The 25,123-nt window shown below is 38.4% G+C and overlaps 1 protein-coding gene across 1 annotated transcript in view; it reads left to right on the forward strand.

The window, feature by feature from the left end:
- Positions 1–7,261, forward strand: part of NAALADL2 (N-acetylated alpha-linked acidic dipeptidase like 2) — a 1,571,070-nt gene extending 1,563,809 nt beyond the window's left edge. The window contains exon 14 of the mRNA XM_082249039.1: positions 6,976–7,261. Within this exon, the coding sequence (XP_082105165.1) occupies positions 6,976–7,159 (184 nt within the window). The 3' untranslated portion in view covers positions 7,160–7,261. The remainder of the gene's footprint in view (positions 1–6,975) is intronic.
- Positions 7,262–25,123: the final 17,862 nt, after the last annotated feature.

Consider the following 25,123-nt stretch of genomic DNA (forward strand, 5'->3'; position numbering starts at 1 on the left):
AATATATATATATATATATCTAAGACATCAGATTAAATTCCTAGTTATCATCTATGTTTATTATGTTTATTGTCTTATTTTGATGCATACATACCGCATTTACAGCTAGAAAATATTGTTATGATAATATTATAACTAAAATTGCACTTAAAAAAAAAATATATGTGTATATATATATAATATAAATATATATATATATATATATATATATATATATATATATATATATATATATATATATATATATATATATATATAAATATATATATATGTGTGGCTTGCTCACTGTATACTCTCAACATGTATTTTTATATCTTGGTAATCAACTATAGTTTGTATTATGTACCCAGTGATTCCTTGCAAGGAACCCATTTATTTTCAGCTTGACTAGATAACAGCCACAGGCATCCTAAAGGCAAGCAATGACATACAGTATCATCAAGACAGATTTAACCATATTTACTACACTGGTACCTAAAAAGAAATAAATATTTTCTGTTATATTATACAATTAAACATTTTAATATTATATGCAATGCCATTCCATATGTATGCTACTACTCCTAATTTGTGACAGTTTCACCCAAAATAGCCTCTAGCCTCTAAACTAAGCAATTCGAATGAATACTTTTACTCATCAGTTAATAGCATTTTTTTTATTATGGAAATCTACTCACTCTGTATAAAAGAAGCAAGTTAAACAAATCATTTTTTCAAAGACCTATGTTAAGTTGAATGTCATATATACATAGAAGAATATTACATTTATGTCTAATCAGACATTTCATATGAATAATTATAAGTTGTACTAAGTGTGTTTTGCTGATGTACTGCTCTTTCAGCATTCCCCTTTTTAATGTTTTTATACTGTTCATGAGTTTCAAGCAGTTAAAATAGTAATGCTTAGAATAAACTTACAACAGAGGTAGTGAGCAAGCCAAGAGTAAATAGATTCAAACATGCTTGGGACAACCATAGATCTATACTCAAAAAATGGGCAGACTTGATGGACTATGTCTTTTTTCTGCTGTTACTTTTCTGTTTCTAACCTTCTTTTCATGGAATTGTACAGGCACAGGCTGAGAGAGTTTTATACAAAAAAATAGAAAATGTTCTACTGATACAAGAAATGTTTCTAAGAATACATACAGTAAATACTAGGGATCGACCGATTATCGGCACCACCGATCTATCTAGGGCCGATATGCACTTTCTCCGATATATCGGAATCGGCGCCCCTGAGGTTACCAATATTGCCGAATGCCGATATTTCGGGAAAGTGCTTGTACCGGAGTGATGCCTGAAGCTAGAGGCATCACCCCGGTATCGGCGTCCATAGCCGACGGTTGGCTGTCTTGTAATGACAACCGATGCAGCTGAGAAGCCGCTCGCCTGGGTCTCCCGTCCCACCGGTACACCTGGGCATCCTACCTGCACGGCCGCCAAAGACGCGATCAAAGCCACATTCGGCTCTGATCAGGTCTCCATGTAAAAAACCTGGAAATTATGTCATGACATCACTTCCGGGTACTCGGCGCCACATTAAAAAAACTGACAGCATTCAAAACAGCCAAACTTTGCATTTTGAATGCTTTTTAGTGCTGAGGAGGGGTTTGGGGTCTTTTAGACCCCCAGATCCCTCCACAAGGAGTACCTAGGAAAAAAATAAAAATAAAAATATGTTACATCTCCGAAAATATCGGCCGATACCGATATCCGATGACCAAAATATCGGTATTGGCATTAAAAATGTCAACCCCTCCTGGGCAAAGTGACGTACCGGTACGTCACTCACCCACGAGCCAATAGGGGGCGAGCGCGCGCCGCTGGAGGCCCCGCCCCGCTCGTTCCCTGACATCCCCATGCGATTGACCGATGGTTCCGATGTCCGCCAGTCACTCGCAATCTCCTGCTGCAGAGGGAGAAAGGCAGGCGGCTAATGTAAACAAAGCCGCCTGTCATTCTCCCTGGTGTAACTGCAGAGACTATACGATCCTGCTATGTAGGATCATATGTCAATGTGGTTACATCACAAGCCATGCCCCTTGACAGTTAGAATCACGCCCCTAGGGACACACTTAACCCCTTGATCACTAATAAAGTTAACCCCTTCCCTGCCAATGTCATTTTTACAGTAACAGTGCATATTTATAGCAATGATTACTGTAATAATTTCACTGGTACCCCCAAAAGTGTCAAAAATGTCAGCCAGGGGTCCGATCTGTCTGCCGTAATGTCGCAGTCCCGCAAAAAAAGTCGCAGATCGCCGCCATTACTAGTTAAAAAAAAAAAACAATAAAAATGATAATCTTTCCTGTAGTTAGCAAACGCAATAACTTTTGCGCAAACCAATCAAAATCCGCTTATTGCGATTTTTTGTATGTGTTTAATATGTAGCAGAAAACGAATTGGCCTAAAATGTTAGAAAATTTTGATTTTTACATTTTTTTTGAGAATTTCATATAAAAAATGTGAAAAATATTGTTATTTTTTCAAAATTGTCGCTCTTTTTTTGTTTATAGCGCAAAAAGTAAAAATCGCACAGGTGATCAAATACCACCAAAAGAAAGCTCTGTTTGCGGGAAACAAAGGATGTCAATTTCATTTGGGTACAGCATTCTACGACCGCACAATAGTCCGTTAAATTTACGCAGTGCCGAATCGCAAAATAGGCCCTGGTCTTTGAGCAGCCAAATCCTCCGGGGCTTAAGTGGTTAATAGGATTTTTCTTTTTTTATTATTTTGTATTCTAAGGGTTACCCCATTCTGTCTATTATAAATACATGTAGACTTTTTTTCCTAATGCTGTAATCCTAAGAAAACACAAATTGTATAATGTTTAAAGCATTTAGTATGTATAAATCCTTTGTTCTGGCAGTGAAAGCAAGATAGCCTAACAAATTAATGAGTAATATGTAGACTTTAGACAAATATGTTGTCAGCATATAGCTATAAGCAGAAAAGCATCATCACTCTTCATCTGAACTCCCACATATCTCATTAGTAAGGAGATGGATATTGGATTTGACAGAAATGGCAATGCCAATTGACAAAGACAAGTTTATTGAGACAAGAATGAAGTTTGTTCTTGTGTAAGTACAGTGCAATGAAAAAAAAAATATATATATATATATATATAAACAACTAGCATTTCAATACTTGCAGTGGTAAACTTTTGAGGTTCATTATTCCAGTTTTCTAAAAAAGATTTATCTTGCAGTAAAATTTAAATTTATTAAATTAATTATGAATTATTAGTATAAATGATCTGTTTTGAAGAAGTATAAATGCATTGGAGTATTTGTTCATTTGAGCAATAATATAACAGAAAAATGTTGGCATAATATTTGCTGAGGTTGAGGTTTTTAAAGGAATGCATTGCTCATAAGGAGTTCCAGCCCTGCCTTTGAAGTTCATCCCCCACCCAAAAGTATCAAAGTCAGGAATAGCCAGGTAGCTAGCATTTTCAGACAAAGGTCAGCAATTTCAGCTAGATATGAGTAATTAAGGGCTCATGTGGATGGGCATTGTTTTCCTACATGTAATATGCATTTGAAACACAAATCATACACAGGTCAATAGATTCTTATTGACTTCAATGGAGTAGTGTAGATGACAATTCAGAGGCTGCATTTGACCTGCTTTGCACTGCATTGCATTTCTTCAGATGCAGCATATCCTGCTGAAATATGTTTAAATTGAAGGTAAATGATGTGTTATTGTCAATGCTGCATTATCCTTTCAAACACATGCAACAGCATTGTGCTTAAATTGAAAGAGCTAGACATCCATGCATATGAGCTTAAATGGAATTAATGAGTGATGGAAAATATATTTTAATAGTAGATATTCTATTGGCCTAGCATATTTGCCAACTGGCAAAAAACATGTATCCACTGTATCATACAGTCTCTATAAATAGAGGTGCCCCCCCCCCACCTTGAACGGATATACAGTATACGAACCTACAACCCACCTACATATTATAGAGGGGTTGGTATCAATTAAAGTTAAAAATTCAATTAAAAAGATTTCTGATCAAACAATATTTTTACACTTTTACAATTTTTACACAAATAAAACAAAACACTTTCAATGACATACAGCATTTACCAGACCAAAGGGTTCTGAACAAGAAACATTCATTGTTAAGGTTTAGATAACCTTTAATATCATCATTAGTGCTGAGCGAACACGGACTGTATTATTCGGGTCCATACCGGCAGTAGAAATTTGTACCGGATGCATTTTTGTTACCCGGACACGGACCCGAAAACTTTACTGTATGTTCGGGTTTAAATCCGTGTTCGGTAATTTTATTTCCTGTTTTGTATGTAATGGTGCGCTTTTAATGACGGGCTTTCAACAGCCAATCAACAAGCGTTTAACTGGTGTGCGCCTTCACAGCCATGCCTACTAATGTATTAGTAGCTGTGATTGACCAGCTGAAGCATGTGACCCAGGTCTTTATAAGCTCGAGAGACACAGCGCGGTGCGTCAGTCTGCTGTAGTGTAGGGAGAGAGCACACAGAACGGTGCTGGCTGCTGCTGATTAGGGACAGACAGGGTAAAACTACATTGTGCTGAAAAGAATGCAGGGACAGGTCGGAGTGTAGGCAGGAAAAGATATTTGAGCATTTTAGGGACAGGCTGGAGAGATTAGGCAGGGAGAGATTAGGAGACACAGGACAGAACAATCGTCCGTTAGCAATCTACATCGATTTTGCTGTGTGGGGGGTGGTGCAGTGAACAATCTTTTTGCCCTCACTTGAGCCCACTGAGGAGGAGAAGGAGGAGAGAGAAACAAATATCTTTTTATCAGTCTGTTGTGTGCAGCAATCAGCTATATTTTACTACAGATTGCTGTTCTAATCTGCTATTTAAAAATTACAAATTTAAAGGGGAATTTTTTTTTAAGAGCACTTGCCATGCTCTTAGCTACATTTTGCTGCCATTTGCACTCTAGCCTTTTCCGTTGGTTTTTTAGAGCCATTTTAGTGCCTGAAAGTTCGGGTCCCCATTGACTTCAATTGGGTTCGGTGTCCGGGGACACGGACCCGGACTTTTTTTTCAAGTTCGGCCGAACCCGCCGAACACGAACATCCAGGTGTCTGCTCAACTCTAATCATCATGCTAACTTCCTTCTTAAAATAAGAGGTTATAGTTATATATAGATATTTAAAATATTTTCTTATGACAGATTTTGTAAATAACATTTTGTTGTAATAACAGTTTGTGCTAATGTTTAACTAAGTATCTATTGTGTTGCAGTAGAAATCACATTTTGCATTTTATTTCAATTTATAGACATCAATTGCTATACAAAAAAGTAGAAACCTAGTAGTTATCAGTTGCTAAAAAAAAATTAAAACCCTATTCTCACTTATTATGTGTCAGATCAGCTGAACAGCCAAAAGAATGACCTGGCTGAAAACAGATAGTATGTTATTTTATATAAAATTACTGTTCTGGTGAGTTGCCCCTATAACATATTATTCTTTCATTTATGGTGCTATACGTATTGTATTACTATCTCTCATCATAGGAAAGGCTCTCCATTCTAAGCCCTTGGAAGGATGCTTAGATTGAAAGCTTGAGAGAAAAGTCCTGCACATGATGCATTGTAGGCCATCTTTGCCTGTCGGTAGTCCTTATGCAGCTTTCTGGTGGTTTTGGGAGACCTTTTTGAAAACTTTGACACAGTGAATGGTGCCAGATTATGCCAAACTCCCTAAATAAACAGTGAGACTTCTAGGGAACTTTTGCAGAATGGCAGGCTAGTTATTAATATAAAGAATCTGCTTTGTTATATGGTTTTGAATTAACAAATAATGTACATATTTACATTAATTATAATAAATGAATTTGTTTACTAGAATACAACTAATCATTTGTTTCAGTATAGTGCAATTATCCATATGTTTACAGCTAATATGAGTTCAAGGGAGGGGGCTATCAGTCACCTAGGTGGAATCTTCCTTTTGAAATGATACTGTATACCACTTTTGATGATGTGACTGTAAGTGTCCGTGCTGAGTGTATAGTCATGCATTGGTTGAGATACACATAACCTTTGCTATACAAGCGTATGTTAAAAGAAATGCATATAAACTAGTACCATCCAATATCCATGGCCAATTTATTTGGCATACTAATCTGTAACCTGCTTGATGGATTTATATTATAAAATAAACAAAATAAAGTGAAAAACTGCTTATTTTTAAAGCAGAGGTATACTCACCTCCACTCCAGCACTGTGGTTTTCTGGAACTCCCTCACATCTTTTTAGGGTTCGAGTTGTTCATCTTTTTTGATTGGTGAGCCAAGTTGATGTCACTCCTATGCAAGTGCGAGTTCCTTCATCTTGGCAGATGCCAACATTTTACAGCTCTTTTTAGACTGCAGACAGGTAGGTAAGAAACTTTAATGTAGAAAATAAATAGTATATCTCTTCTTCATCATTGCAGAAGGATGCGGCAAAAAGCAGGGATTCGGTGCGTCCCTGTTCTCTGATTCAGGGATGACTCAGGCCCAAATTTTTGCCTGAATTTGAACCTGAAACAGAGCCAAAGGTGCACAGGACCTCTGTGGAATTTGCTCTGCTGCCGCTTTGGAGATATATGAACCGGCTCCATTGAGAGCCAGTCACAATCTCCTGGCATCCAATTCGCACTAGTGTGACACTTTAAGCTAATGTTATTCATTAGGCATGATTATGGGAAGATTTAACAAAACTGGTGCACACAGAATCTAGTACAGTTGTGCATAGTAACCAATCAACTTCTACTTAGCTTGTTCAAGTTTTTACAATAAAACCTAAAAGCTGATGGGTACTATGCATTCAGTATCTGCACCAGAATCTATGTGCACCAGTTTTAATTTTAGTAAATCTCCCCTATTGTCTAAACATATGAAATAGATGTATATAATTCAATATTGTTACAACTGCTGTTTTATTTTTTTTTCTCCATTTAGAAACATTTTGTACAGTCTTGATGGAACATCATCTAAGTTCTCAGTACTCCAAGAAGCACAAGAGTATTGCAAGATTACAAAGTCAAATGAAACACTTCTAACAACATTGCAAGAGGTGTTGAACTGCATTAGCTCTGCTCAGTTATATCTCAAAGAGAGCCTTTACCTGTTTGAGACTGAATAAGATGGAAAAGACTGACAGATCCCCTCAGTCAGTTGCCACAAAAATATTGTGACACTATGATTCCATAAATGTCACATTTTAAAGAAATGGTAACTGTAATGTTTTTAAGTTCTTTATGCAGTGGCAAACAATATATTCCACACAGTTATTTTGTTTTTTTTGTTATACATCACTGCATACAGCTGGCTGTCATTTTGTACTGTGTGATGAAAAAGAGTCCAGATTTCATTAAAACTCAGCTTTGTTCTGCTTCCCTGATGACCTGAGAAACAATTGTGTAGGTGTTATAATTTTAAAGTCAGCCTTACAGTCTGAAATGACTTTTCTTTTGGTGTCTGTTCTAAGTCATGCTTGTGATGAGATCTGATAAAGCAAGGGAAATATAAAAATAATCTAGTTTATTCAAAATTAACTCATGATCCACTTTCTGGATCTAATTCTGTGTTATATTGCATAATAATGAACTTAAATACAACTTATACATACTGTATAGGCAATTTCAGTTTTTAGGCAGTAGAAATTTGTACTTTCACTGAACTTTTCACTGACCTATTCTTAAACTGTCTACTTACGACAGCATTCATAAAAAAAAAGAGGGTACCATTAGATGCATAATGTTAACACTTTACTCCCTTTTTTTAGGTTTTCATATAGAGAACATCACTAACAATAGTGATATTGCTATCAAAGCTTCCACTAAGGAGGTTTCCCCTCACTTGCTTTTTTTAAGAATCCCTATTTTTGTAAGTAAAGGAAAAGTTCCCCAATAGGGACAGGAGCAGCATTTAAAATGAAAACAGGTGTTTGAACTTTCTCCATTTCTCCAAAACTAACATTAAAAAGTATTGGTAAGAGTTCTACTTTCAATGTCACTTTTTGGAGGAAACCAATTCCACTCCAGGGTGATAATTGGTACTGTTTGAAATTTGAGGAATTTATGTTACCTTAGAGGCACATTCCTCCAAAAAAAAGAACATGATAGTGCATCAAAATGATGTTTTTGTTTCAATTATTGTTTATATGTAAGACATAATGCTATATAAGATAACATAACATCCCCATAAACAATTTAAAAAACTAGGATTTCCAAAGAACTAGACCCTGTTCATTTACAGAAGTGAATGTTCACTTAGCTTACTAAATAAGGTAAAGCTTTGTTTACTTTAATAAACTGATCACATACTATTCAACATCTTATTCACTTTATAAAGTGAACATACAATTTTAAAGTGAACATTTACTTTCCTTTGTGAACAGGCTCCATTCTCCAAGTAAGTCAACCTCAGGGTATTTCTTCTCTTGTCTCTATGTCCATCTTAGGTTCAAAGACTGCATTGCATGTGCTCTTGATTTGCCCAAGAAAATTACTGTTACATAGAGTTTTAGGCCAGTTTCTGCAGTCTTTCCAGAGAGGTATGTGCTTTGGGATAGTTGTAAAATAATATACCCTAAAGGATGTGTGAATTTTTTTTTTTTTCATGGAGTATTTTTGTTAAAATAGTACTAAACCCTTAGCATCTTTATTACAGATAAGTCCCCCTTGCCCTATGAATAGCTTGCAAATTGAAAAATAATGGTTTGCCACAATGCACACTAAACATATTTTTCCCTGTAAATGGCACAGTCTCTAGCTTCCACCTTGCAGCTTTCCTGACCTTCTGAAAAAGAGTCTTTTGATTTCCTCCTCATGACTATCTGTCCAATTTTTCCTCCTCATGACTATCTGTCCAATTTTTCCAGTACCATGAGGTAATTATTTCTATTCCCCAGACTTCCAGTGTATGACTAGCACAGACTGCATTGGCAGGTATACTGTGAGTGCACACATTAGGTTGGCTCCAGCAGGGCTCCATAGGACTCTGCCACACAAGGAACCATCCTTACAATGGAAGTCTAGGCCAGCAATGGATGTGAGGGTTAAAATAAGGGAAAAAATGCAAAAGTTGTAGAAAAAATCATAACACAATGTAAATGTTGCCATCAGGTTCCTAATTCATAAATATAGAGATAAATAACACTTTAATGTTCTTTATGCATTGAGTTTCCAGTGTGCACCACAACATGCACTTAGCAAACATGTTTATATTACAAATATTACTAGGCATAGCACATTTTCAATCTAATGCAAATAGAGTAATAATTGCTCATTCTTAAAAAGCTCTCAGGCACTTTACTGACATAATTTCCCAGACAGATTTCCGTTTTGTAATTGTCCTATGTAATTACAACATAAAAAGAAACAATACATTAATCTGTAGGTTTTTTAATTATTTTATTAGTATAATTAGTTAGATATGAAAATGATTGCTTTACCTGACTTTGCCTTATGCATTAATGGCCTCCAGTTATGAGAGGGTTAAACATCTCAGATAAAAGAAAATACTTTACACATTAAAGTGTATGTAAAGCTAATTTAGACCAAAAGTTAAATCACCTTGTCAGGTAATTTTTTTTCCTGTTTTTGTCCCACTGGGGGGACATAACACAAAATGAAGGAAAATCTCTCCAAAGTAAATGGAATTCCCATCTTTGACAGTTGTCACCTAAACAAGTAATGTTTAGTAAAGAGTGTAATAAGAAATGTAAAGACGAAATCAAGGCGGCTAAAATAGAACACGAGAGACATATAGTGGAAGAGAGTAAAAAGAACCCCACAAAATTCTTTAAGTATATAAACGGTAAGAAAGCGAGGCCAGAACACATTGGCCCCATAAAAGACGACAAAGGGAATATGGCCACAGAGGACAGAGAAAAGGCGGAAGTGTTAAATAATTTCTTCTCTTCAGTCTTCACAGAAGAATCGGGGGGCTACACTAACCCAACTGGTAAGGCTAATCTAAATAATACACCTCAGGAAGTACCGCCATGGCTAACAGAGGATAGACTTAGAACTAAACTAGAGAAACTTAACATAAATAAATCACCGGGACCGGATGGCTTGCACCCAAGGGTTATTAAAGAGTTCAGCCAGGTGATTGCCAGACCATTATTCTTGATCTTTAAGGATAGTCTACAGACGGGTATGGTGCCAGCTGATTGGAAAAAAGCCAACGTGGTACCAATATTCAAAAAAGGGCCGAGATATATCCCGGGTAACTATAGGCTGGTCAGCCTAACATCAGTAGTCTGCAAGATTTTGGAGGGGATGTTAAGGGACCACATACAAGACTTTAGTAATGAAAACTGTATTATTAGTAGTAATCAGCATGGATTCATGAAAAAGCGTTCTTGCCAAACCAATCTATTAACCTTCTATGATGAAGTGAGTTGCCATCTAGATAAAGGTAAGCCTGTGGATGTGGTGTATCTAGATTTTGCAAAGGCCTTTGACACCGTTCCCCACAAACGCTTACTGTTCAAACTAAGGAAGGTAGGTATGGACCATAAGGTGAGTACCTGGATAGAGAACTGGCTCCAGGGGAGAGTCCAGAGGGTGGTGATTAATGGGGAGTACTCAGATTGGGCGGGTGTGGAAAGTGGGGTCCCCCAAGGTTCTGTCCTGGGGCCAATCCTGTTTAACTTATTCATAAATGATCTAGAGGAGGGGGTATCCAGCACAATCTCAGTATTTGCAGACGATACTAAACTAAGCATGCCAATATCTTCTATGCAGGATGTGGAAACCTTACAAGAGGATCTGAACAAAATAATGGGGTGGGCAACTACATGGCAGATGAGGTTTAATGTTGAAAAATGTAAAATATTGCTCCTGGGCATCAGTAATGCGAAAGAAAGCTACTCTCTGGGGGGGAAACCTCTGGGTGAGTCTAGGATGGAAAAGGACCTGGGGGTACTGGTAGACAACAGGCTTGGCAGTGGCATGCAATGCCAAGCCGCTGCAAGCAAAGCCAACAGAATACTGGGATGTATAAAAAAGGGGATTCACTCCAGAAATAAAGAGATTATTCTCCCTCTCTACAAGACTCTGGTCCGGCCACATCTGGAGTATGCTGTCCAGTTCTGGGCACCGGTCCTCAGGAAGGATGTGCTGGAACTGGAAAGAGTCCAGAGAAGGGCAACAAAAATAATTAGGGGAATGGAGGACATCAGCTATGAGGAAAGACTACAAGCACTGAACTTATTCTCTCTGGAGAAGAGACGATTGAGGGGGGATATGATAACAATGTACAAATACTGTACTGGCGACCCTAGCATAAAGAACAAACTTTTCAGAGAAAGGGAATACAATAAGACACATGGCCACTCACTAAAACTTGAGGAAAAACGGTTTAAGCTAAAAATACGTAAGGGGTTCTTTACTGTCAGAGCAGTGGGGATGTGGAATTCTCTTCCACAAGCAGTCATATCAGCAGGGAGCATTGATAGTTTCAAAAAACTATTAGATGGGCACCTTAAAGACCCCAACATACAGGGGTATACAATGTATGGATAACAGCAAACACACATACACATCATAGGTTGAACTGGATTGACTGATGTCTTTTTTCAACCTCACAAACTATGTAACTATGTAAGTACTTCCATTGGAGGACTGTCTCTCACCTTTTGTTCTGGTAACAGCTCTAAAATATTGGAATCCCCCTCACTTTCTGTCTAAATGACAACTGTTTCCAGGAGACATAGAAGGGTGCATCTCACCTGCAAGGACACAAAAAACAATAAAAGCTGGGCAAAGGGTCAAACTCTTTTCTACTCCATGAGAGAAAGTTGAATTTATATACACATACAAAAACAAACTATAAAAAAAGTAAAATTGCAGGGCTGAAATAATGACAAGGTAAATTGCAGAATAGTAAATTTAAACATGCTGCAAAACCCTGCCCAGCCTGTATTGCATTTCTGTATTCTTTACATCACACAGATTTTTGTACAATCTTGGAGGGGTATGTTCCTACTAAAAAGAAGGGGCATGCTGAATATGACCTAACAACCTACAAAGGCTACACATATTTTCATCCCATGTTTTTTTTTTTTCTATATTCATCTTTTTTTAACCTTTACTGAAAGAGTGCATAGAGATAGAGCCGTGATGGTGAACCTTGGCGCCCCAGATGTTTTGGAACTACATTTCCCATGATGCTAAACTATACTGCAGAGTGCATGGGCATCTTGGGAAATGTAGTTCCAAAACATCTGGGGTGCCAAGGTTCGCCATCACTGGGATAGAGGATCTAAAGACTAGTCTGACCCTGTGCAAGCTGGGAAGTGTAAATAATGTTTCTGGACAAAAGGTATAGGATTTTTCTATTATTTTGCTGGGGAAGCTATTAATATTGTAGCCCTGCACATTGATTTTTAAAGTACCAACACAATTGTTATTCTCATAAAAGGTTGTCAATGCCATATCAAATGTAATTTTCAATATTTTTTTAAACCTGCAGCTTTCATTTACATAGTACCTTATGACCCTGCCACAGACTTCCTTACTCAAGCACTTCCTGTCAAAGGGTGACAACACTCCATTCCTGTTTCCCAATTGTACTCATGCTACCCTGCAAAAACTCTATGCAGTATAACAAGCTATGCACCATAGCCTGCATTTTTTGACTGGATTATAAAATGTGGGCTGCAGTGTCTGTGACTGATTGTAGTATATGGAGAGTGCATAGCAATATTCATTCTCCAGTATGAGTGGACCTCCCAATGTCATTTAGTTAGAATTTTAATCTACTTTACATCTTCTGCTGTAAAGGAAAGGTTCTTCCATTGCGCTAACAGAGGTTCTTCCTTCAGATGTGTTGATTTGTAGTCTTTAGTTAGTCTTCCTTCTGATAGTGAAAGTGTTCAAGTATTTAAAACAACTGACATGTTCATGCCGAATTACTGTAAAAGTAAAAGTCATAATCTTCTGTTTTTTTTATAGGTCCAGATATTGTGTTTTACTGGAAAGTACCATAAAACTTAATCAGATTTAATTTATCATTTGATCATTCATTTTTTAATGATTAATATTTAGTGTGGTGTACATTGTTGTTTGTACAGTAAAAGTTGACAGTTATATGTTACAAATCTATTTATTAAACTGCATTTGTTTACAATTTAGTTTTACATGTAAACTGCCCCTGCTCTTCATGCTATATACAGTATTTTATGCAAATAATTTTGATCTGTAATGAGAATAAAGGTTTTTGACTTATTAACCACTTTAAGACCCCTTAATGACCAGGCCACTTTTTTCAACTTGGCACTGCATGAATTAACTGACAATTGTGCGGTCATGCAATGCTGTACCCAAACAAAATTTACATCCTTTTTTTCCCCACAAATAGAGCTTTCTTTTGATGGTATTTGATCACCTGTGTGATTTTGATTTTTTGCGCTATAAACAAAAAAAGATCGACAATTCTGAAAAAAAAAACAATATTTTTCACATTCTGCTATATGACATTCCCAAAAAAAAAATGTAAAAATTTAATTTTTTTAACATTTTAGGCCAATTCGTTTTCTGCTACATATTTTTGGTTAAAATAAAATCACAATAATCACAAATCGGACCCATAACTGACATTTTTGACACTTTTGGGGGGACCAGTGACATTACTACAGTAATCAGTGCTATAAATATGCACTGTTACTGTAATAATGATACTGGCAGGGAAGGGGTTAACATTGTGGGTGATCAAGGGGTTAAATGTGAGCCTAGGGGAGTGATTCTAACTGTGGGGGGCGTGGCTTGTGAAATTACCATAGAGACCCGTGTTCCTATATAGAAGGATCACAAGGACTCTATGATCATTCCAGGGAGAAGAGCAGTCAGCTGTGTTTACAATCGCGGGTGTCAGGCAGCAATCGGAGCCACCTGCCTGCTGCACCGGCTTCTCCGCTGCCGAACGGGGGCAAGAGCACACCAGCAGCGGCACGTTCTCGCCCCCTAGCCTCCTGCGTACGACTGACATATAGTTACGGCGGTTCGCGCAGGAGCGGCTGCCTGCTGCAGTATAACTGCAGCGGGCAGTCGTAAAGCGGTTAAGTAAATCAGTGCAAAGGCTTTGCAACCAAATTCGATTTTTTTTTAGTTGTAATCAATAACTTTACAAAATCTAATTTTGTAGAAAAAATCCTAACCTGTCACAACAATTTCATTTTCAAAATAGGCTGTTAAGGTTATTATTAGAAATAAGTCCTTAAGCTTGCATCAATTTACTTTCCTAGCTAGGAGAGGGACCTGGAAAAATGATGTCATCAGTCTACTGCCGGCAGAGGGAAGAATGTTTTTAGTGCTTTATTTTCTCATGATCACTCAGACAGAAAAATTGTAACTTAGTAGAAATTCACATGGGGAGAGGCAGAAGCATTGAAATTTTCTGTATGGGACCACATTTGGAAACACAGCATCTGCATGAGGTAATCACAATCAAGTCATATTAGTGCACTTGCAAAAAGAACAATTAGGCACTGCCCATGGTACTTTTTTTATTTGCACTAACATTCACATTTTTTTTAGAACATTTCAGGATGTGTTCCCTTCTTCAAGGTCAAAGCAATACTAATCTTAGTACTTTAGTACTGAGTGGACCTTGAAGAAGGGGACACACCCCCAAAAGTTGTCCTAAAAACTTGGATGTTAGGGCAAATAAAAAAAGTATAATGGACAGTGTGCAATTTTTCTTCTAACAACATGTGCTAGGGCTGCCTGGCACTAGGATTTACATGATGATGATATCTCTGAGTCATAATTTTATTGCAGGAAGTAAAATCTAACTTTGGATTGTTCCTCAACAATGATGTAACCATTCTGCTCTTAGGCTCCATTCAAACCTGAGCGTAGCAGTTTACTGGTGTATTTCGGGCGTTTTTTTTTTATGTTTTTGCAGCTTTTTACAATTGTTTTTAAAACTTTTTAGTAGTATATTACAAGTGTTTTACAGCTTCAGGCATTTTGGTTGGCTAATATAAAGCACTACTGGGAGGAGAGGGAATTAGGTGCGGAGAGTTGCTGTTTGAGCAATAAAAACAAGCAACACAATGCTCGTAAATAAGTCAGGCATTTATTTTGAAGTCTTTGGGGTCAAAAATGCCTATATTCTGCCAAAAAGAAGCTCATTTACTTTTTTGAGTGACAGACAATTTACATCAGGTGACAGAATGCCCATATGTGAACAGGGGCCATTGAAATGTATGAGATTTGGCTTGTTGAGCATTTTAGAACTACAAGCTTCAAGCAGAAAATCGCTCAGGTGTGAACGGGACCTAAAGGACATAAAATAATTAAAGTTGATTTACTATAGGAATAGAGCATTAGTGAATAAGGTAAATCCTGCAAAGTAAATGTTAGTAAATAAGGGGCAGATGTGTTCACTTTGATTTGCCAGCCATCTGGGTGTGAAATACAAAAAAAAATGTATTTGTATTCAGTGTATGCAGTCTCTACTGCTTTAGTAAATCAACCCCAGTGAAAAGGGGCAGTATGATGCTGTGAGAGGTATTGCAGTGCATATCAAAAAAATGTTTTAGCTACACATTTCTTCACATGTAGGCCATTAAAATGAAAAGTATATATCTGTTGCCAGGACCATTTTAAGGGGTGATTTCAGAGGGTTTATTTGGGTTAATTTACTTTGTAGTTAGTATTGATCGTTTAATTTATATGAAAACTATGTCTGACATAAATGTAAACATGTTATGTATTTTCTAGTTATGTATTTTGTAGTCTGCTAGGGACCAATTTTTGTAGTAAGGCCTGACCAATCCCTTTTTTCTTGCCACTCCTGGGTTTTACCTGGATGCAGTATTTGATTTCACTTGCTGGTGAAAATTCTGCAGTGTCACCACTGTGGCATACAGTAGATTCAATACAATGTGCTTGTATAGATACAATGTAGCTGAAAAATCCATCCTTCATCTGCAAAACAATGAAAGGGGAGTGTGGACGTCTTTGATCTCATCTGATTACTACATACCAAGGTCATATCCAAATTGGAGATCCCCTGTAACTAAAAATATTAAAACTTAAAAAATCCATTCCTACTTTAACCCATGATCAATAACATTGACCGGAGCAGTTGAGACTATAGTCAACAGATGGATTTGTGTGGCTACCTTGCCTTTGAACCATGACCAATGAAACTAGCACAATCCAATACATATTCATTCAATTTGTTTTCTCTTGTTTTTCCTCATGTTCTTTTTAACATAATGTCAATCATTTCAAAGCATAACATTTAAAAATAAAAGTGATTTGAAATAACTACTTCTGGAATCATTTCTTTTTTTGTTTTATTTATTTTTTTATTAAATTCATTTGTAAACTATACATATAAATATTATTTGGGTGTATCTTTACAGTGATAGATAGCAGCATTTTTTTATTTTAAAGTTTTACCATGTTTCTATGTTCAAACCAAGTTTAGAAGGATTTAGCAATGTGTTTTAAAAGATAACATTACATTTTTTATTTATCGTTTTACACCTAATAAGATTCTTTACGCTAATCATTTTCACAGCACTAGCAAGATATTAAATTATTTAAACATATAGAACTTAGTAAAAAGGATGAAAATATGTAGACTTCTGCTAGCTTATAAATTGGAAGGTAATTATTTTTTTACCAAATATATTCATGCACAGTTATAAAAGATGAGGACGTGTTTGTTGTCCACTGATGCACATTAGATTTTTTTTTTTTTTTAATGCCTGTTTAATACAGGATTTAAAGCGGTTGTACACCTCTGACATGAAATATGAACAAAGCATATGTACTTGTTTCAAACCAGAGCACAAAGTGTCATTTTTTCTGCTACCTCATTCCTCTGCTATCTACATGAGTCACTTCTGACAGGTTTTCCTGACACCCAAAAGGTAAAACGGTGACAAAGGAGGGAGCTCCAGTGTACAGCCTGTGATTAACAGCCTCAGCACTGTTTCTGTGTGCTGTGTGAAGGGGGTGTGTCCCTTCCCTCCAGTCAACTCTCACTAAACTCTGCTGATTCAGCTCCCCTCCCCCTGCTTTCTCAATGCTCAGACAAGCTGTATAAATTCTGTACTTTGAATGTAAGTAGAGTAGGGAGGGCTGCAGATAACAAGGAACAACTTATATAGGAGGATTTTTTTCATCTTTGTGTATTACCTGAAGCCAGTCACTTCACTGGGTATATGTAAGGGTTTATGACCACTTTAAATAACATTTTTATGTTGGAATAAATACCATTTTGATTGATGTAACACACAGCTCTTACTCCTGTTTGGAACCTATGGGAAAATAAGGGACTCATACAATTATGTAATAGAAAAATTGGCTTTTTAAAACCAAACTCCAGACAAAACTATTTTGTTTTGGGCAGAGTGGAAAATTGTCTCTGGTGTTGCTATTTGTGTCCCCAACTGTAAGATATTTTTTACACTTCCTGTCCTATTGATAAGATGTCACTGGTACAGGAAGTGATTTGAAATCTCTCCAGTGGGTATAGAAAGAGCATCTAAAATATCCATAGTGGAGTGCCCATGTATACAACATGCTCAAATGCAGGTGCAGGCCTTTATCTCCTTCTCCCACAACTCCCTGGTTTCCTGGACATGTCCAGGGACGATAAGTTTCTCTTCTTGCTTTCATAAGCAGCTTAGAGAGGTCACAACCCATGAGACGGAGATAGCTTGGCAGGTGATCTTCAGCCAAGAGAACAGCCCTCCACTGGCAGATCTGGCATACAGGCAGCTGGGTAAGAGTATAATAGCACAAAGCTTCTCCTGGAGGCCCTGCAACTGTGGGAGGCCCCAATGTATACTTCAATACGCAAGGTTCGATTGGATGGGCCCCTTGTGTCCTTAGGCTTTGGATCCCCCCAGCTGCTAATTTGTGTTACCAAAGCTACCCTGGACACCACCAAGAGAGATATGTTTATAAGGGTAGGTGCTAGTAGCGGCTTGAGTTCTGAACTTTTTTCACAAACTAGTGATTCCTAGTTAGAATTTCTGTTGCTATAAAGTCTCATTTAAACAATGCTATACAGCCACATGAGGATTTTTTTTTTTTATTCCAACAATTTTGTTTTGAGAGTAAAAGTATACTGTAAATCACATTAGTATTTTGTAAGTAGTAGAATAAAAGGGAAGGATGCACATTACATAATTGATATCTGAACAGCAGTAGTTCCTAGCTTCCAAAAGGAACCAGTAAAAGTCTATGTGGAGCAAGTCCAAACGTAAGAGTGCCCAACCTAAATGGCAGAGAATTTAAAGCTGAGGCCTCATTTTTAAGATAGATGTGTAGAATCATGAGACTAGATTTAGCAGACTTGTGCGTAGCTTTGCTATAATTGACACATGGAGATACCAGTACCCCACCAAGAGGGCCTACTCTTGTTATTCTGCCACTCATTCTACTATGTCCTGAATTGACTCCATTTGGGTCTCCCAGACCCTGACCCCAAGATTGCAGGGTTCTGGCTTTGGCCCTAGGCTGCTGTCTGACCATGCCCCATATTGGACCGTACTGGCCTACTTTGGTGATCCTCCATTGGTGCACTGGAGGCTGAATCCATTTTGGCTATCCATAGTCCTGGATATGAATCTCCTGGATAGGGAATGGGAATTGTATTTTTCCTCTAATGAACATTCAGCTCCTCCACTATTTGTATGGGACACTTTTAAGAAACATTTCTCCAAACCTAAACCCTATTGAGAATCTGTGGTGCATCCTCAAATGGAAGGTGGAGGAGCGCAGGGTCTCTAACATCCACCAGTTCTGTGATGTCATCATGGCGGAGTGGAAGAGGACTCCAGAGGCAACCTGTGAAGCTCTGGTGAACTCCATGCCCAAGAGGGCTAAGGCAGTGCTGGGAAATAATGGTGGCCACACAAATAATTGACACTTTGGGCCCAGTTTGGACATTTTGACTTAGGAGTGTACTTACTTTTGTTGCCAGTGCTTTAGACAATAATGGCTGTGTGTTGAGTTATTTTGAGGGGACAGCAAATTTACACTGTTATACAAGGTGTACACTCACTACTTTACATAACAAAGTGCAATTTCTTCAGTGTTGTCACTTGAAAATATAGAAAAACATATTTACAAAAATGTGAGTGGTGTACTCACTTTTGTGAAAGACTGTATATCTATATCTATATATATCTATCTAAGATATAAGGTCTGGCATTAAATTTAGCCGAGGGAACTGCTCCAAATGAGGACACCATCTTCCCTAATAACCTCATGCATAGAGGTACTGAAGGATACTTTTGCCATCTTACGGATCGAACCAGATCCTTCAGATCTGTGACCTTTCTTGTTGGCAAGAATATCTTTGCCTGCATAGTGTGCACAAGGAAATCCAGATATTCCAGACGCTGGACCGGCTGTAATGCTGACTTTGTCAAGAAAAAATTCCGGCTTAGAGCCAAAACCAATCGATCTATTAGTAATAGATCATCTAGATATCCTATCACTAATATCCCGTGAAACCTTAGAATGGCCAATATTGGAGCTAGGATCTTTGTGAACACTCTTGGAGCTGTGGCCAACCTGAAGGGCAGGGCCACAAACCAAAAATAACAGTTTTCCACCGCAAAGCATAAAAACCTTTGATGGGCCTGAAAAATAGGCACGTGAAGGTATACAGCAAACAGCCCATCCTCAACACAGGAACCGCCGACTCTGTAGAAGTCTTTAACCGCCGTAACACCGGATCAAAAAGACTCAACACGTGTATGCAGCAGGAAAAAGCACTTGCACGGAGGAAAAGCAGGTCTCCCCTTTACCCTTTCCCCCCTGTCAGATCCCGCTATACAGCGTTCAACATAAAGCACTATATTGGTGGAACGGAGCAACGGACAGTAACAAACGGCGTGGTTTGAAAAACCACACAGAGGGATACCAATCTGGATGTTCCCGCGAAGCTCTGAGGTAATATAGCTCTACGATACCGAGACAGGTCGACCGGACAACGAGCGGTGAGTAAAGACAACACATACACTGTTCGATTCTTTTGTCTTACAATCGGGCACAGCCCAGAAGACACTCATCATACTCATACTTGTCCAGGTCCCGGGTACCAAGAGCCCCCATTGCCGGTGAACAAAACACAGATACTACCCTCTAAATCACAAGTTCAACACACAAGAAAAGGAAATCAGTTTCACCCCCTCCTTCCACAATAAGGATCAATTGGATCTGACAACTCTTTACCAACCCCCCCTTCTCCCCCCTCCACTTTTCCTCCCCCATCCGCATAGATTCTACATCAACACAACTTGCTGCATAGTGTTATACTCCCTAAGATAGGATTAAGACTACTTTACAGCGCTGTCAAATCCTCACAATATGAGCTCCAACGCACAGATCTGAAATATCATTAGAAGAATAAATCTTCCTTCTTTTGATTACTGGATTCATCTCATACAGGGGCATTATTTTTACACCCCACTTTGAAGAGACATATTGTGACTTTGACCAAATTTCATCCTAACTACTTGATAGTCGGGAGAAGCCTTTGTGTTATATCACTTGCATACTCTGCATGTACTGAAATTCAATATTTACATGCTTGTTTTGAAAGAAGTGTATATATTTACCTTTAATTTGCAAGTGATTTACCTCCATAGGCAACATATGGTTCTATAAGAAATACATTGTACAAAAGAAGTGATATACTGTTCCATTGGAGGTACTACTCCCAACTACCACTATCTTTTGAGGGTGGGCAAGGCACGGTGGGGATTATCGCTTCAATTAGCTGCCCCACCGTTATCTGTCCAGAGAACAATGTCCTAAATAGATGATTATAATTAGTCATCTTTCTCTATTGTCAACTGTATATGTCATTTTTATTTATTTTTTGAATAATTTTTGTAATCACCAATAAAGTTTAAATATGCACCTCAGAAATTTGTGAGCCAAGTAATTGCAACCATCTTGAGAGGATCTATATCCCCTCTACATACCCCCCTTTTTTCTCCCATAGTAATATTACGGTTGCCTGTGGTTCCTGGTACTATACTTACCAAAAAACTGAGATATCATATCCATCTGGATCCGATACCGTGATCACACCTATTCCCTGGTATTTTTATTTTTTGTCTCGAATATACAGCCTTGATGTCTATGGATGCTAGAAATTCCTCTCCCTGCAGGGAGGCCATGACGAAGCGAATTGACTCCATTCGGAAAGTATGAATGTTTAGAAACTGGTTCAGAACTTTGAGATCCAGAATAGGCCTCATTTCCGTTTGGCTTGGGGACTATGAAAAGGTTTGAGTAAAAACCCCTGAATCTTTCTTCCTCCAGAACCTCTGTAATCACTCTTTGAGACCTTAAATGGTCCAGAGCTCGAAAAAGAGATCTTCTTTTTTAGAGGATCTGCAGGTATGTTAGATTTTACAAACCGAGGATGCGGGAACTCCCGAAATTACAGTTTGTATCCCTGTGAGATACTGGAAATAACCCAGTTGTCCTGAATTATTTCTACTCAGACCTTCAAGAACCGTAGCAGCATTCCCCCCACCCAATTGAGTGGGGGCGCGCCTTCACAAGGTAGGCTTAGAGGTAGACTTGGTAGATATCTGGGCCCAGGGTTTCTTCTGCCCTTGCCCTGTAGGCTTGTCTCTAGATCCAGATGGCTGGAGCCGTCGCAACTGTCTGGGATTAGAAGCACTGGGAGTCTGAGTGCTGGGAATCTTAAACAGGTAGCAATGCACTCTTCCCCCCTGAAATATTTTGGATATATTTATCCAGATCATCAACAAATAGGCATTTTTGATGAAAGGGAAAGCCAGCCAGCAACTTTTTACACTGTAATTTCGCAGACCAGCGTTTAATCTATAAGATTTGGCGCATTTGCACTGTTAAAAGAGCAAACCATGACATTTGTTGTATGGAGTCTTTAAGAGCATCCACTGCAAAACATAATGTGTGAGGTAGATCTGTCAAATCTTCCACAGACTCTCCTTGAGAAGGAACCATCCTGGAAATTTGCTTAATACGGTCTTTTAAACTGACAAACTCCTATAGCTGCTACTGCTGGTTGTATCGCAGACCCTGCAACAGCAAAGGAGGCCTTTAGCAAAGATTCCGACTTCATATCAGCTGGATCTTTAAAAACCTGGGCATTATCCACAGGACAAGTTAAACTTTTGTTAACAGAAGAAATAGCAGCATTCACAGAAGGTATAATCCATTTTCTCATGAATTTTTCCTCCATAAGATATAATAGTGAAAACCTTTTGGGAGGAACAAAAATCCTATCAGGATGATCCCAAACAGCATACATTACCTGCTCCAAGAGCGGATGTAAGGGAAAAGTTTGAGGACTATGAGGAGGGCGCAATGATCTTAGAGAGCAAAAAGAGACTTCAGACATCTCTAAGGGAGGTCATTTGTTTCCAACCAGGACCATTTCAGTGAGAGACTGAATCAACAATCTCTGGGATTGAGAGGCCGAGTATGACTGCCCAGAAGTGGAAACCTCAGCTTGACCTTCCACAGGGTCATTTACAGCTACTTCTTCTACATCCTCTGCCCAATCCTAAACTGACTCAGGGGGTGGCTCAGGTGATGGGGATCTATCATGTTTCCTCCCTCCTTGCAATGCTGCAATCATGCAAGCAATCTTACACTGAAAGCTGGCCAACGCCGGTGCCAAATTGCCCTTGGTTTCATATGCTGTAGCAGAAGCACTAGATGTAGCTACTGTGCCTGACAAACATAATGGCTCCGATTGGCTAGTCGCCTCTGGCCCTTCAGAGGAGGTAAACACAGAGGAAGTAAAACTAGGATCTCCAAGTCCTGTTGGCAGAGCCACAGTGCCCCTTCCAGCTGTACCCCCTCCCCCCTATTCCTCTTTTGGGAGGACATTGCTCTTAGGCAAGACAAACGTGAGATACTAACATTAATGTACTCAAGGCTTGTGTCAAGCTTTACATCTTATCACACACAGCACTGATTATGCTGAAGTAAGAGAACCGGACCGTGCCTGTAAACAAGCACCCTTAGTGACTCACACAACCCAGCTGCTGCTGCTCTGTGTTCCCTCCAGCCTCCGACAGAGGCTTGCGCGCTGGAAACACATCCTTAAGAAATCGCACCATTTGCGCTTGTACTGCGCATGCATGGTGTGCTACGTGACATCCGCATGCATGCCAATTGCGTCATGACATGCCCCTCCTGGCCTCATGCATACGCTTGTGCTTAACTACATAATGTCAAAAAGGGAAGTGATTGGCGCTGCCAGGAAAGTAGGTTAATGGGAAATCTGGGTTAGGCTCCTATAGTTCAAGACCAAGTTCAACACATGCAAATGCACATAGAATGTATGTGGGAATGAGAACTATATAAGTAATAGGATATAAAAACACAATGGGTGTGTAATATGTGTGTAAGATTAACACTATGTGCTGATACCAAATCAATAAATAAATAAATGTGTTCAATACCTAATGGGCTTATTGAGACTCAACATAAATATGCAAATATATGTAAATGTAGGTATAAAAATATAAAAGCATATAAAGATAGTATTAATAAATTATGGTGATATAGAGAGTTGGTGTGCAAAGGTGCTAAAAAATAAATATAGTGCACTAATCAAACTAAATAAGGTGCATTCCGAATAGTCATAACCATCTATTCAATAAAGTGCAACTGCATACTCATAAGCAATGAAAATAAATAAGTGGGTGAACTATGTGCATCCCACACTGGTGACAATATAAACACTAGTAAATAAATAAATAGTGCACGTCAAGTGACCACATCACTTCCGTCTGAACGATCCCGAGGCTAGGAGCGCATATCCGGCGGTTGGGACGCACGCTGATCCCAGGCGAGCACCGCGAACGAGGTAGTTGCGGACCCTATGCCATACGGATGCGCTGCATGTTGATTTTATGTGAGTACATGTCTTTTTTGGAATCTAAATAAAAGTTTTAAAGGCAATCCTGCACTATCGGAGGCTTCTGTTTTTCCCCTTTTTCATATACCCGGGAATTGTACTGGAGCTCTCTCCCTGATGCTTTAACCCCTATGTGTACCGGAGCAAGGAGTGGATACGAGTGGTAATAGGAAGGATAGGACGGAACCAGATTGCCGGTGTATGGGAACGATCCCTGTTATCGACCCGCCATTTACCCCTGTAGGGGTACGGACATCCGGTAAGCACAGAACCCCAGGAGAGGGGGAGCACCCTATCTTCCAACCACTCACTGCACTCCCGGCTTCATAGAGAAAAAAAGAGCACCTTACTCCATCCTTATATGGACTATAGAACTTTATGATTTCTGTACCAGCTCTGATTGCACTATTTTTGGACAATTTTAAAATACACAGAACCTGCTTTTTGAGCCTTTGAATTTATATGGTTCTCACTTTCATAATTTATATAGTTATTTGCACGGCTGCACTTATTTATTTACTAGTGTTTATATTGTCACCAGTGTGGGATGCACATAGTTCACCCACTTATTTATTTTCATTGCTTATGAGTATGCAGTTGCACTTTTTTGAATAGATGGTTATGACTATTCGGAATGCACCTTATTTAGTTTGATTAGTGCACTATATTTATTTTTTAGCACCTTTGCACACTAACTCTCTATATCACCATAATTTATTAATACTATCTTTATATGCTTTTATATTTTTATACCTACATTTACATATATTTGCATATTTATGTTGAGTCTCAATAAGCCCATTAGGTATTGAACACATTTATTTATTTATTGATTTGGTATCAGCACATAGTGTTAATCTTACACACATATTACACACCCATTGTGTTTTTATATCCTATTACTTATATAGTTCTCATTCCCACATACATTCTATGTGCATTTGCATGTGTTGAACTTGGTCTTGAACTATAGGAGCCTAACCCAGATTTCCCATTAACCTACTTTCCTGGCAGCGCCAATCACTTCCCTTTTTGACATTTACACCTGACGCTCCCCCATTGGGGGTGCATCGTTTGGAGTGGGCAGCAGCCATTAGTGTTTTATTTATAGAAATTTTACGCACTATTTTATAGATAGCTTATCCTAAGCGCGGATCTTTCTTCTTTTCTTCTTAACTACATA

This window comes from Pelophylax lessonae, assembly GCF_965119305.1.
Source record: "Pelophylax lessonae genome assembly, chromosome: 3".
NCBI lineage: Eukaryota > Metazoa > Chordata > Amphibia > Anura > Ranidae > Pelophylax > Pelophylax lessonae.